The sequence below is a fragment of the Ranitomeya variabilis genome, chromosome 5 (genome assembly GCF_051348905.1).
Source record: "Ranitomeya variabilis isolate aRanVar5 chromosome 5, aRanVar5.hap1, whole genome shotgun sequence".
Classification (NCBI taxonomy): domain Eukaryota; kingdom Metazoa; phylum Chordata; class Amphibia; order Anura; family Dendrobatidae; genus Ranitomeya; species Ranitomeya variabilis.
The window spans coordinates 483,272,349-483,286,428 of record NC_135236.1 but is presented as its reverse complement, the minus strand read 5'-3'; the positions used below and the strand labels follow the sequence as shown (position 1 = coordinate 483,286,428).

Below are 14,080 nucleotides of genomic sequence, written 5' to 3'. Positions count from 1 at the left end.
TTGCAGATTTCCTTTAAAAAGTATGTTTTTTTTTCTCTCCTATAATTCTACAATTACCTTGCTCTCATCTACTCCAGTGGGATTTTGCGATTTCACAGTAGCCACTGTTAATCTAGTGTAATGCAAAAATTAGCTTTAGATAATTCTACTTATAAGAAAATTACAGGGGTTGTTGAGCCAAGATTGATGACATTAGGATAGTTCTTCGATATCGTTCTGTGGAAATCTGACACCTGGCTCCCCCATCGATCAGCTATCGCTCTGGTGGCCAACAGACTTATTCTAGACTTGTGTTGTTCACGCTGGTCTTGATGAGAAGATGTCATCTCTCGTCAGACACTCTTACCTCTCTTCTTGAATCGGGAGCATCAGACAAGTGGCGTACACCTGTGTGTGCAATTCACCACAAATCCCAGTCTGATCCCTGCTGTAGTAACATTTGTGGCATAACGAATGTCGGCGCTTGTCATGAATTTGGGGATTGGTGGTCACCATGCCCCCATCCCATCCACTTGGTCGAAGCTGAGAAAAAATGGCGTAAAAAAAACAAAAGTTGCAAAATATTAGCCCAACATTGAATGTTTAATGAATTGGGCACTTTGAATGGAGCTTCAATGTGCAGCTTTTTTCATTGTGAAGCGGCTGTTGCTGGGTACTGCAGAACAGTTCTCATTCTTTTGGCCGGAGTTGTTTTACTGCAGCCACTACATATTGAATAGAGCTGCCTTTTGTGCATTTTTTTTTTTTTTTTTTTTTTTTTTTTAAAGTTCACCACTGTGGCTGAAGTTTGGTAGGGTCTCCAGATGGTTTTGCCTGATTCATCATTTGTGACTTTTCAAAGTCGCAAGGTTTGATGCAAATGTACTCCTGTTGCCAATTTATCTATTCCAGGTATTTTCACTCATTTTTTTTCTCTAAATTTTTGTCCTATTTTGCAAAATATGTGACTTTGCTAAAGGGTCACAAAAAAGATTAGACAAAAATAGACACGTTTTTACTTTGCACAAAATCCATGATTCACTTCCACCATTTTGAAGAATTTGGTAAAAAAAGACACCAAAAGCAAAACTACAATTGACAAAAAAAAAGCAAAACACGAATGATGAATCAAGGCCACAGTTTACAACCATTGGCCACCAGAACAGTAAGGACTAATCGGAGAGGATAGATAGAAAAACCTAGCACTCAACTTAATTGCAAATAGTGAAGAATTTTTATTCAATCCATAGGTGGCAGTACAGCAAAACCTTCGTCAGTTACGTACTATCTGAATAAGGGATTTCAAATAGAGATCTGAGTATGTTCCAGTGAATATCTCATTATCTGTAGGGACTATGTAAGAAGGGTAGTAGAGGACTATAATGGATGGTCCGTGTGCCAATACCTACAATGGCCTTGTGGAATGGGTAGGGTATGCCTATGTATGACGTGGTAATCGGAGAGGATGACAGTTATTGGATGTCAGGCTCTCAATGGTCCAATATTGATGACCTATCTTACGGATTAGTCAAGTATACTGATTGGTACGGGTCATTCCATGTCAAGTGAACCAATGATTTTTACCACTATATTTTTAATTCTTTTGAGATTTTGTTATTTGGTAATAGTGTGTCAGAGAATGCAAAATGCGAAGAAAAAAAAATTCTAGATTTTTATTTTTTTATTTTTTATTGATTTTCAAAGTTCGGAAAAAGTGTGAATTTCGGTGTTGCCTGCCTTTACATTTCTCCCCATAACTCAGGCTAAAAAAGAGATAGAGAAACAAAATAAACACCATTCTACTCAGAACAGTACAGGCTTTTACCAGATATGTCACAAGAGTATCTTTGATAATAATTTACCTATGCGAACGCAGGCGCAAAACTTTAAAACGCATTTCCAAAAAAAAGTTTAATTTAAAAATTTCAAAAACTGCACATGTGCCTGCTATGCTCCTATTCACATCTGTACCAAAATACAAGATGGGATCATATTTTAAAAAATAAAACTATTACAGTGTCAGTTCAAAAATCTTGATTTCAGATCTGTTCAGCCTGTGGTCTAACAGTGTGGGGTCTATATTTACCAAATAATACGTTTTTTTCAGAATTGCGCATCAAAATTTTTAATTTGATTTCTCCAAAACAAAATATAAAGAAACATAGTCTTGTGACATATCAAATGAAAGCCAGTACCGTTCTGAGAAAAATGATGCCTCTCCCACCTCTGTCTTAATTCTAGCCCGAGATATGATAAAAAATGTAAAGCCATACCAGGCCAAAATCCATGCTTTTTCAAAACTTTAAAAATCTGTAAAAAATTAACTGATGAAGAAAAAATTTTTAAACTTTTAATTTGTAATTAACTAAAGTTGTACTTCATAAAAACAAAAAATAAAAAAAATCTAAAGACGTAAGGTAAAAAAAATATTCATATTTGGATCACTTGATATGGAATGACCCGTACCCAGACTTGGCTAATCATTGATTGGTAGAAGCTAGTAATCACACTGGATTTTATTTAATTCTTTTGGAGGTGGTAATTGTTGTAGGTTCAGTCTACATGTGTGCTTCTTATTGTGTATCACTAGAACTTAAAGGCCCCGTCTCACATAGCGAGATCGCTAGCGAGATCGCTGCTGAGTCACAAGTTTTGTGACGCAACAGCGACCTCCATAGCGATCTCGCTATGTGTGACACGTACCAGCGATCAGGCCCCTGCTGCGAGATCGCTGGTCGTGTCGGAATGGCCTGGACCTTTTTTTGGTCGTTGAGGCCCCGCTGACATTGCTGAATCGGTGTGTGTGACACCGATCCAGCGATGTCTTCACTGGTAACCAGGATAAACATCGGGTTACTAAGCGCAGGGCCGCGCTTAGTAACCCGATGTTTACCCTGGTTACCAGCGTAAATGTAAAAAAAAACAAACAGTACATACTCGCCTTCTGATGTCCGTCAGGTCCCTTGCCGTCTGCTTCCTGCTCTGACTGACTGCCGGCCGTACAGTGAGAAGTGAGAGCACAGCAGTGACGTCACCGCTGCGCTCTGCTCTCACTGTACGGCGGCACTCAGTCAGAGCAGGAAGCAGACGGCAAGGGACCTGGACACCGAAAGGCGAGTATTTACTGTTTGTTTTTTTTGGTAACCAGGGTAAACATCGGGTTACTAAGCGCGGCCCTGCGCTTAGTAACCCGATGTTTACCCGGGTGCTGCAGGGGGACTTCGGCATCGTTGAAGACAGTTTCAACGATGCCGAAGTCGTTCCCCTGATCATTGGTCGCTGGGGAGAGCGGTCTGTGTGACAGCTCCCCAGCGACCACACAGCGACTTACCAACGATCACGGCCAGGTCATATCGCTGGTCGTGATCGTTGGTAAATCGCTTAGTGAGACGGGGCCTTAAGTACTTATAGCTCAAACTTGCAAATCTTAAAGGGATAAAAAGCTATGTATAGTAATTTACATGATTAGAAGGGTTGTCAGTGCATCTTTAACAGCTGTGTTAGGGACTTGATTTGTTGGCACTTACAAATGTATAACTACAGCTCCCTTTTCTCAATGGCTGCTGAAGGAGAAGAATGTAATCAGAGCAGTGTGTCCGCAATTAGGGCAATGATGTCAGTAACCAAACTTCCAACTCCCGACTGCTCAATTTCCCTGATTCCTGACTCAATGGCCCAGCCTCACTACTGAGCATGTACATAAAGTGCAGCACAGATTCATCTCAACTAAAAGCCCAGATCCTTAGATCAGGAACAGACCTGACATTTATAAAACACTAGATGGTTGTCCGATTCTAACGCATCGGGTATTCTAGAATATGTATGTCCACGTAGTAGTAGTATGCCCAGCCACGTAGTATATTGCCCAGCCCCACGTAGTATATTGCCCAGCCACGTAGTATATTGCCAAGCCACGTAGTATATTGCCCAGCCACGTTGTTAATTGCCCAGCTATGTAGTATATTGCCCAGTGACGTAGTATACAGCACAGAGCCATATAGTATATTGCCCAGTGACATAGTATACAGCACAGAGCCATGTAGTATATTGCCCAGCTATGTAGTATATTGCCCAGCTATGCAGTGTATTGGCCAGCCACGTATAACACAGGTAAAAAAAAAAAAATAAACATATACTCACCTTCCGTTGTAGCTGTGTCGCCTGTGTGCGGTGCAGGCAGCAGCTTCCGGTCCCAGGGTGTGATGACGTCGTGGTCACGTGACCGTGTAGCGGTCACATGACCGTGACGTCACGGCAGGTCCTTTCCGCGCAGGACTTGTGATGACGTCGCGGTCACATGACCGTGACGTCATGGCAGGTCCTTCTGCCAGACCATCCGTGCCAACGGAACGTGCCGGTTGCATCGCGAGGAGCGGGAAAGGCGTCGTAGGTGAGTATATAATCATTTTTTATTTTTTTTAAATTATTTTTAACATTAGATGTTTTTACTATTGGCGCTGCATAGGCTGCGTCAATAGTAAAAAACTTGGTCACACAGGGTTAATAGCAGCGGTAATGGAGTGCGTTACCCGCGGCATAACGCGGTCTGTTACCGCCGGCATTAACCCTGTGTGAGTGGTGAGCGGAGGGGTGTATGCGGGCGCCGGGCCGTGAGTGCGGGGAGTAAGGAGCGGCCATTTTCTTCCGGACTGTGCGTGTCGCTGATTGGTCGCGGCAGCCATGACAGGCAGCTGGCGAGACCAATCAGCGAACGAATAACCGTTACAGACAGAAGGACAGACGGAAGTACCCCTTAGACAATTATATAGTAGATTTCACAACTTTCGCAAATTCTTATGAAAACATTTACAGCACGTCCTGCACTGAACTACTCAACCCAATTTATTATTCAGTATTATTAATAATGTATTTATTATTTAGGAGTCAGTCCATTTTATACTGACTCCTCCAAAATGGACACCGACTCCACAGCCCTGGTTAGCTCCTCCAATTCCAAAATAGCTTTCCCACGTGCATTAATTTTGCATGCGCTTCTACAATTTGCAAAGAATGCTGCTTTGGTGTTTAGTCACATTATTGCCTCACTGTCTCGGGGATGTTAGAATATTAGAAATAGCTACTGGATGCAATGCAGACAAGCAGAATTACACGTACTCACAGATACAGATCTTCCTGCTGCCTCGTACAATTGCAATAAAGATTCTTCAACACACATTGCAAGTTAGGTTTATTAGTAGTTAAAATACTTTCTGTTTGCAATAAACTAGACAAATAAGAACAATTTAAAGAATTCGACACAACTTATATAACTAGTGGTTTCCCCAACCTGCAGCATGTGGAGGGAAAGAGGGATTTAATGTGGTGTCAGGAAATTTTAGGAGAAATTGTCATGCCTTCTGTGAGGAAGCTGACACTTGGGCATCCTAAAACCTTCCAACAGGACAATGGCCCCAAGCATACAGTATCTTGAAGAGCACGAAAGTTTGGGTTTAAAAGAACCTATTTGGGATTTGAATAAGGCGCCTGTGGCATGTTTGGCTGATATCTGGCTATATGTCACATCTACAGCAGGCCATAACAGCCAGAAATAATAATAATAATCTTTTTATATAGCCCTAACATATTCCGCAGAACTTTACAGTTTGCACGCATTATCATCGCTGACCCTGATGGGGCTCACAATCTAAATTCAGTATGTCTTTGGAATGTGGGAGGAAACCGGAGAACCCGGAGGAAACCCACGCAAACATGGGGAGAACATACAAACTCCTTGCAGATGTTGTCCAAGGTGGGATTTGAACCCAGGACTCCAGCGCTGCAAGGATACAGTGCTAACCACTGAGCCACCATGCTAAGGCAAAGAAGGCTCTTAAGTAATAAACACACTTGTCATGAAGGAGTTGAGTAATTGTGCAATAGTCAGTAAGTGGCATTTTGTGACGAATTTGTAGTAACCACATGTTATATTAGTTGTTTTGATATATTGAAATTATTTTGTTTCATTGGATTATTGCAAACAGCAGAAAGTTTGTAAATGTTGCTACAAAACGTACCGTATATACTCGAGTATAAGCCGAGATTTTCAGCCCATTTTTTGGGGCTGAAAGTCCCCCCTCTCGGCTTATACTCGAGTCATACCCAGGGGTCGGCAGGGGAGGGGAGTCTAATAATACTCGCCTGCTCCCGGCGCGGTCCCTGCAGGTCCCTGGTTCTCCCAGTGCTGCAGCTTCTTCCTGTACTGAGTGGTCACATGGTACTGCTCATTACAGTAATGCATATGGACCCGACTCCACTCCCATAGGCGTGGAGCCGCATAGTCATTATTGTAATGAGCGGTAACGGTGACTGCTCAGTACAGGAAGAAGCTGCTGTGTCGGGGAACCAGGGACCGCGCCAGGAGCAGGTGAGTATAATGGGGAGGGAGAGCGCTGCACGATATTCACCTCTCCTCGTTCCGGGCACTGCTCCGTCTTCAGCATCCTCTGCAGTGACGCTCAGATCAGAGGGCGCGATGGCGTGGTTAGTACGCGCCCTCTGCCTGAATGTCGGTGTAGAAGACGCTGAAGACGGAGTGGCGCCCGGAACGAGGACAGGTGAATATTGAAAGTGCCGGGGGCCTGAGCGACGAGAGGTGAGTATGAGATTTTTTTTTATCGCAGCAACAGCATATGGGGCAAATATCTCTATGGAGCATCTTATGGAGCCATAATCAACGTTTGTGCAGCATTATATGGGGCAACTATCTTTATGGAGCATCTTATGGGGCCATTATTAACGTTTGTGCAGCACTATATGGGGCAAATATCTTTATGGAGCATCTTATGGGGCCATAATCAACATTTGTGCAGCATTATATGGGGCAAATGTGTCTATGGAGCACCTTATGGGGTCATTACTAACCTTTATGCAGGATTTATGGGGCATATTTTAATATGGAGCATCTTATAGGGCCCATCATAAACTTTATGGGGCGTATTTTGTATGGAGCATCTTATGGGGCCCATCATGAACTGTATGGAGCATTATATGGGGCTCCTGATTCAATATGGATATTCAAAAACACTTATCCTACTGATGTCTCAGTTAATTTTACTTTTATTGGTATCTATTTTTTCTTTTGAAATTTACCGGTAGCTGCTGCATTTCCCACCCTAGGCTTATACTCGAGTCATTAAGTTTTCCCAGTTTTTTGTGGCAAAATTAGGAGTCTCGGCTTACACTCGGGTCGGCTTATACTCGAGTATATACGGTAATTTACAGTGGGGGTTGAATTATTTTGATTACCACTCTAATTTAGATCAATGCCTAGCTTCATTAAGGTTGAGGCTACACAATCAGGTTTTGGGCAGTTTTGAAAACAGATTGGGATTATAAAGAGTCCTCTGTCGCTCTCCCCATGTCGCTCTCCCCATGTCGCTCTCCCCCTCCCTACATATAAAATGTGTTTTTTTTTTTTTTTGAAAAGCAGGTTTTGTATATGGCGATTTTTCTCTGGTATTTTCCCGTAAACGTTTTTTTTTTTTTTTTTTTTAATATGTATAAGACTTGGAAAAATGCTTGGAAAAACACATGTACATAAAATTAGTAAATAAAAAAAAAAAGCCACTAAGACTTCTTGTAAAAACCCTATAATGCAATTTATATTCAAAATAATCTAGTTTTGCGCAGCTAAATATTTCAGAAAAGAACAGTGTTAATATAATTGCATCAAGTTTTTATTTTTAAAATTACTACAGTGATAGAATGGTTCTTTTTTTGCCAGGAATAAACTTTAAAGAGCTTATTTCATGTGTTTTTTTTCTTTTTCATTATGGGATGTGCCCCAGTTTTTTGCTGATTAAATGCTGCTTGAATGAACTTGCTTAGATATTTCCTGAAACAAGGTTGGTGTATTTCTCAGGATGCGGCACTGTGGTTGCCTTTGCTTTGAACTTCAATCAAAGTGAAGCTTTAAGATCAAGAGTACTGAGGCAATAGTAAGTTAGCAAATTCTGTTTATTGCCATTTAGAGGTTTTGGCCATTTCAGACATTATCTGGCCTGTCATCAGCTTTTCATTCTTTGTACTTGAACTTCAAACTGACCTTTGTTGATAGAAATGCAGGTTAAAACCAGCGATCCTCCTTTGCACTGTCAGTAACGAATTTCACAGCTTTTTGTATGGTCCCTAACTATAAGTTCAGATCATTTTCTGGTCACCGCTTCTGGCAGTGGCGATAAAATTGTTGTTTCAAGTTGTAAGTCCAAACCTGTTCCTCTTCTGGAGTTAGCAGAGGGGGTAAGTATATGGGAATTGTTCTGTTTGCCTTTTTTCATTTTGTTATATGTACAGAACGTTTGTGAAACTTGTTTTGCAAACGATTTGGTGATGTTTTTTGTTAATATTTTAAGGTGTAGCCAAGGTTTAAATGTACAGTGAAATTTTTTTAGGCCTCCTTTCTTTCTATGGGTCCATTCAATGTTTTTTTTTCAATGGGAAAGAAACTGATAGCAAAACTATCTCATGGGTTTTTATGAGATCCTTCCCCATTCACCGCAACAACTTCTGGTTTATCGGTCCCTTAACTTGGGTAAAAAAGCAAAAAAAAGTTGCATTCAGCTTTCTCTTTTTCTTTTTTTTAGAACCTGTCTGTGGATGTTACAATAATACAAGATCACATTAATCAGTTATGTCCAGCTCAGGCGTAAAGCAACTGACCTATGTGAATCCAGTCTCAGGCCAGGTGGCCACAATCTGGAAGTAGCAGCACTTCGGATGCAGCGCATGTTCTGAGTCCAAAGCGCTGCCGTCACTGAACTATGCGGATTTACTGCATCTAATAGATTATATTCGTATAATTTCTAGCGTCTCCGCAAGAGAAATTGACATGCTGCGGTAGAGAAAGATGTGCTGCATGTCCGTGTCCGAGGGTGATCGGCTCGGCGTCTGTGGACATATAGTGGAAATGGGATTTCTTGAAATCCAATCCAAACTTGCTGCAATTACTGATAGTGAACACATACCATTAAAGACAAAGGTATCTAGATCAGATTATTTTTTGACAGATTTTAATTTGTGTAGCTTCCATCTATTTTGCCCTCTTCTGCTGTAATGAAATATCCTTAGGATCAAGATAAGTTGAACTGTTTTAATTTCCACAGTGCTGGAATAGCGTTTTTTTTTTCAAGTGAGATAGCCAATTGCAATAATGCAGTTAATAACTGGCTCAGTGAAAGGAAACAGTGGTTGTTAATGGTACGCAGTCTGATCGGGTCACAGTTAACAGTGCGGTCAGTATTGAACCATCTTCTTTTTATTTAATGATTTTCTAGAGGGCACGTAGAGTAAAATTTCAAAATTAGCAGATAATAAACTGCAACGTAATCAGTCCATAGGAGGATAATTTAATATTAGAGGAATTGTGTAAGAAATGGCCATGGAAGTTTAATGTAGACTGATCTAAGAGTGCTTTCACATTGCTCTTAGGCTGCCGCTCCGTGTCCCCACTGGGGCTGGTGTCCAAACTCCCCGCAAAATGGGATTGGGATGTATGCGCTGACGGGGCCATAGACTATAATAGTGCTGACAGAACGAATGTGTGTTTTGACGTGCATTATTTTCGGATGTATATGCCTACTGCAGGTGAACACTCAAATGCTGTCTGCTAAAATGAAAAGAAATCTCCTTTCACCAGTGTGGGAAATACCGAGCATAAGGGCGCAGTGCAGAGAGTTATCAGGCCAGTATGCTGAATGCAGGAAAGGGAAGGTAGTAATTCCAGCCCCTCATAGATGAAAAAATAGAAAAAATTAATATACAGTTGTGGCCAAAAGTATTGACACCCCTGCAATTCTGTCAGATAATACTCAGTTTCTTCCTGAAAACAATTGCAAACACCAATTCTTTGGTATTATCTTCATTTAATTTGTCTTAAATGAAAAAACACAAAAAGAATTGTCCTAAAGCCAAATTGGATATAATTCCACACCAAACATAAAAAAAGGGGGTGGACAAAAGTATTGGCACTGTTCGAAAAATCATGTGATGCTTCTCTAATTTGTGTAATTAACAGCACCTGTAACTTACCTGTGGCACCTAACAGGTGTTGGCAATAACTAAATCACACTTGCAGCCAGTTGACATGGATTAAAGTTGACTCAACCTCTGTCCAGTGTCCGTCCTTGTGTGTACCACATTGAGCAATGAGAAAAGAAAGAAGACCAAAGAACTGTCTGAGGACTTGAGAAACCAAATTTTGAGGAAGCATGAGCAATCTCAAGGCTACAGGTCCATCTCCAAAGACCTGAATGTTCCTGTGTCTACCGTGCGCAGTGTCATCAAGAAGTTTAAAGCCCATGGCACTGTGTGGCTAACCTCCCTAGATGTGGACAGAAAAGAAAAATTGACGAGATTTCAACGCAAGATTTTGCAGATGTTGGATAAAGAACCTCAACTAACATCCAAACAAGTTCAAGCTGCCCTGCAGTCCGAGGGTACAACAGTGTCAACCCGTACTATCCGTCGGCGTCTGAATGAAAAGGGACTGTATGGTAGGAGACCCAGGAAGACCCCACTTCTTACCCCGAGACATAAAAAAGCCAGGCTGGAGTTTGCCAAAACTTACCTGAAAAAGCCTAAAATGTTTTGGAAGAATGTTCTCTGGTCAGATGAGGCAAAAGTAGAGCTTTTTGGGCAAAGGCATCAACATAGAGTTTACAGGAGAAAAAAAGAGGCATTCAAAGAAAAGAACACGGTCCCTACAGTCAAACATGGCGGAGGTTCCCTGATGTTTTGGGGTTGCTTTGCTGCCTCTGGCACTTGACTGCTTGACCGTGTGCATGGCATTATGAAGTCTGAAGACTACCAACAAATCTTGCAGCATAATGTAGGGCCCAGTGTGAGAAAGCTGGGTCTCCCTCCGAGGTCATGGGTCTTCCAGCAGGACAATGACCCAAAACACACTTCAAAAAGCACTAGAAAATGGTTTGAGAGAAAGTACTGGAGACTTGTAAGGTGGCCAGCAATGAGTCCAGACCTGAATCCCAAAGAACACCTGTGGAGAGATCTAAAAATGGCAGTTTGGAGAAGGCACCCTTCAAATATCAGGGACCTGGAGCAGTTTGCCAAAGAAGAATGGTCTAAAATTCCAGCAGAGCATTGTAAGAAACTCATTGATGGTTACCGGAAGCGGTTGGTCACAGTTATTTTGGCTAAAGGTTGTGCAACCAAGTATTAGGCTGAGGGTGCCAATACTTTTGTCTGGCCCATTTTTGGAGTTTTGTGTGCAATGATCAATGTTTTGCTTTTTGCTTCATTCTCTTTTGTGTTTTTTTTTTCATTTAAGACAAATTAAATTAAGATAATACCAACGAATTTGTGATTGCAATCATTTTCAGGAAGAAACTGAGTATTATCTGACAAAATTGCAGGGGTGTCAATACTTTTGGCCACAACTGTATCTCATTTAGTGGTATGATTAAAAACATGAAAAAAAAATAACACTGGGTCTATACATTTCTAGCTATGTATAGCTCTTAATCTTGACAAAAACTACTGCTATGTCTGATTTTCTGCCACCAATAGGCGTACACAACCGAAAACGATACACGGCAGAGCGCTCGTTCTCTGTCGGCATTATGAAACATTATGAACCCGTCGGTGCATATGTCCAAATTCCGTTTTGCGGATGTTCGGATATATGCCCCGAAGTGAACGGATGGCTAAATGCAGTGTGAAAGCACCCTATGCACTTGGGCTGAGGAAGTAAAATGTAATTATGTTCTAAATGATAAAACACAAGGTAATATGGTCTTTGTAAAAGCTTTGGGTGTTATGGTGGACTCCACTTTAAAGACCAGTGTCACAGTTGCTTGGGATGCATTGAGTCATAGATGCTCATGACAAGAACATAGTTTTTGCATCTATGTAAGTCACTAGTGGAGCCACACTTAGAATGCTGTGTACTGTACAATTTTAGGTTCGAGTGTATAGGGAGGACATGGCTGTAACAGAGCAGGTGCAGAGAAGAGTTCAAACTTTATTAAGGTAATAGGTGAACTGTAGTACTAAGGTTATCTAATTCGGGGTTATTCAGTTAGTAAAAAAAGGCTTACAATGTACAAATACATGAAAGGACAGCACAGCAATCTTTCTCTAGGCCAGTGACAATGAAAAGGGCACATCGTCTAGGTCTAGAATAAAGGTTTAATCGTCATCACAGATGGCAATTCTTTACTGTAAAAGTTGTGAAATTCTGGAACTCTGCCACATGATGTTGTAATGTTGATTTATTTTAAGAATCTGAGGAGGAGGGCCTTCATGCCTTTCTTGAAAAACATTACAGGTTTGGATATCAGATTTTGTGATTAAAACATTGATCCAGGGAACTATTCTTATTGTTTTATGTAGAGTTGGGAAAGACTTGTTACCCTAATATGGGGCAATTGGCATCTGCGTCATGAGGTTTTGGCCTTCTTCTAGATCAGGGGTCCCCAACCTATACCCAGTGGCCATGATGCGTGGGTCGTTGGCCATGATGCGTGGGTCGTTGGCCATGATGTGTGGGTCGTTGGCCATGATGCCTGGCTCGTTGGCCATGATGCCTGGCTCGTTGGCCATGATGCCTGGCTCGCGGCTGCCTGACAGCTTGGTATATTAGCACCAGGTCCAGCAAACAACTATAAAGCGCAGGTCTCCAGATGATGAATTTTTTAAGTAGTCCTGCAAAAAGAGCAGATCTGAATGTGCATATTCTGGCCCTGGGTGGTTAGAAATAATTGAAGTATGGTAAGCTGGAGCCGGATGATGCTAACTGATGGAGGAGGAGCTTGAAGCCAGATGTAACAGTGTGGTGGGAGTGATTAATGCGAGAATACTGAATGGGGGTATTGTGGAAACCTAGATCTTCAGTGTAATTTGTGTGGAAAAGCTTTGGCTGTCATTACCCTTAATGGGGTCTCTGTGTGTTGCTACTGTGAGAGGGGCGGGAGCTGGATGTGGTGCCACTCTCTCTTGGACCTAAATTTAGCTCGTGACCCTTTCTCTATGCTGAATGTGGATCTCAAGGTCAGAGCAGTGGGCTCTAGATCAAAATGTTAGGTTATGGGTTGAACACGATGGACTTGAGCCTCCTTTTCACTATAAAACTGTGAAAGTTAATTACAATGTTTTATACAGATCATAATTCCGCTTTAGGCTTTTTTAAGGCCTTTGGAATCGGTTTAAAGTATAATTGTGGTGCTTGAGCCAGAAAAGGTTGTTCACCCCTGCTATAAATGAACCAGTTCAATAGTTAATAACTTGGTTAACCTTATAAATTAGCTACATTGCATATATAAAAAAAGAATAGTTTGTACTCAAGTTGGAAACTGTTAACATTTATGACAGCTTGCTGAGGGGCAGGTCATTTTATCATACATCCATTTATTGTCTGGTGTCTGGTGTAAAGACTCTTCTTCCCAGAATACATATCACCAGGTCAATCTGTGTCGAATGTGCAAGCAATATATATTTGAAGATTTTTTTCTTTTGAACCTAAAAACGTGCATGCAACAGAGTTTTTTTTAATACAAGTTGTGAAGTTATATTACTACTATTATGTAACATTGGTGTTTTTGTGCATGAACTGTTAAAATGTCTTCCAGTGAGTTTGTTATTGTCAGGAAATCTTTACCCATTAATAATGGTTTAAAATCTTTCGATTACTAGAAAAGACAGACCTGTGTGAATTTCAGCTCCATCTCCCAGTATGTGGTCAGTGGAGGCCTTGATAACACTGTGAACATCTGGGATTTAAAATCTAAAAGACTACATCGATCCTTGAAGGTAAGAAGTCTTTCATTACTTCTGGTGCAAATGACTTGATCTAAACTGCAGTCCATTGAATAGCCTGCAGCTGCAAGTTAGTGAAAAGTAGCCCTGTACATTTTACTTACAGCTGTGACCTTTCTTTGTGAAACTTTTTTATTTTTATTTTAGGATCACAAAGATGAGATAACGTCCGTTACTTTTAATGGGAATGACAGCTATATTGCCTCAGGCTCCATGAGCGGTGAAATCGTATTGTATAATGTTACTACCAATTTATCCAGTGCACCTTTTGGTCATGGCAGCAGTCAGGTATTCAATATGTGTGCCCTCGTTTCTATGTGCCTTGATATTC

At 41.2% G+C, this 14,080-nt stretch overlaps 1 protein-coding gene across 3 annotated transcripts in view; it reads left to right on the top strand.

Moving 5' to 3' along the window:
* The window catches only part of NEDD1 (NEDD1 gamma-tubulin ring complex targeting factor), a 70,601-nt gene that overhangs the window by 25,244 nt on the left and 31,277 nt on the right, over positions 1-14,080 (top strand). For 2 of the 3 annotated variants that reach the window (XM_077265518.1, XM_077265519.1), the window contains exons 3-5: positions 8,123-8,217; positions 13,627-13,743; positions 13,897-14,037. In XM_077265518.1, the coding sequence (XP_077121633.1) occupies positions 8,123-8,217; positions 13,627-13,743; positions 13,897-14,037 (353 nt within the window). Of the gene's footprint in view, positions 1-8,122; positions 8,218-8,561; positions 8,957-13,626; positions 13,744-13,896; positions 14,038-14,080 lie in introns of all 3 variants that reach the window. The other variant, XM_077265520.1, reaches the window with a different exon arrangement.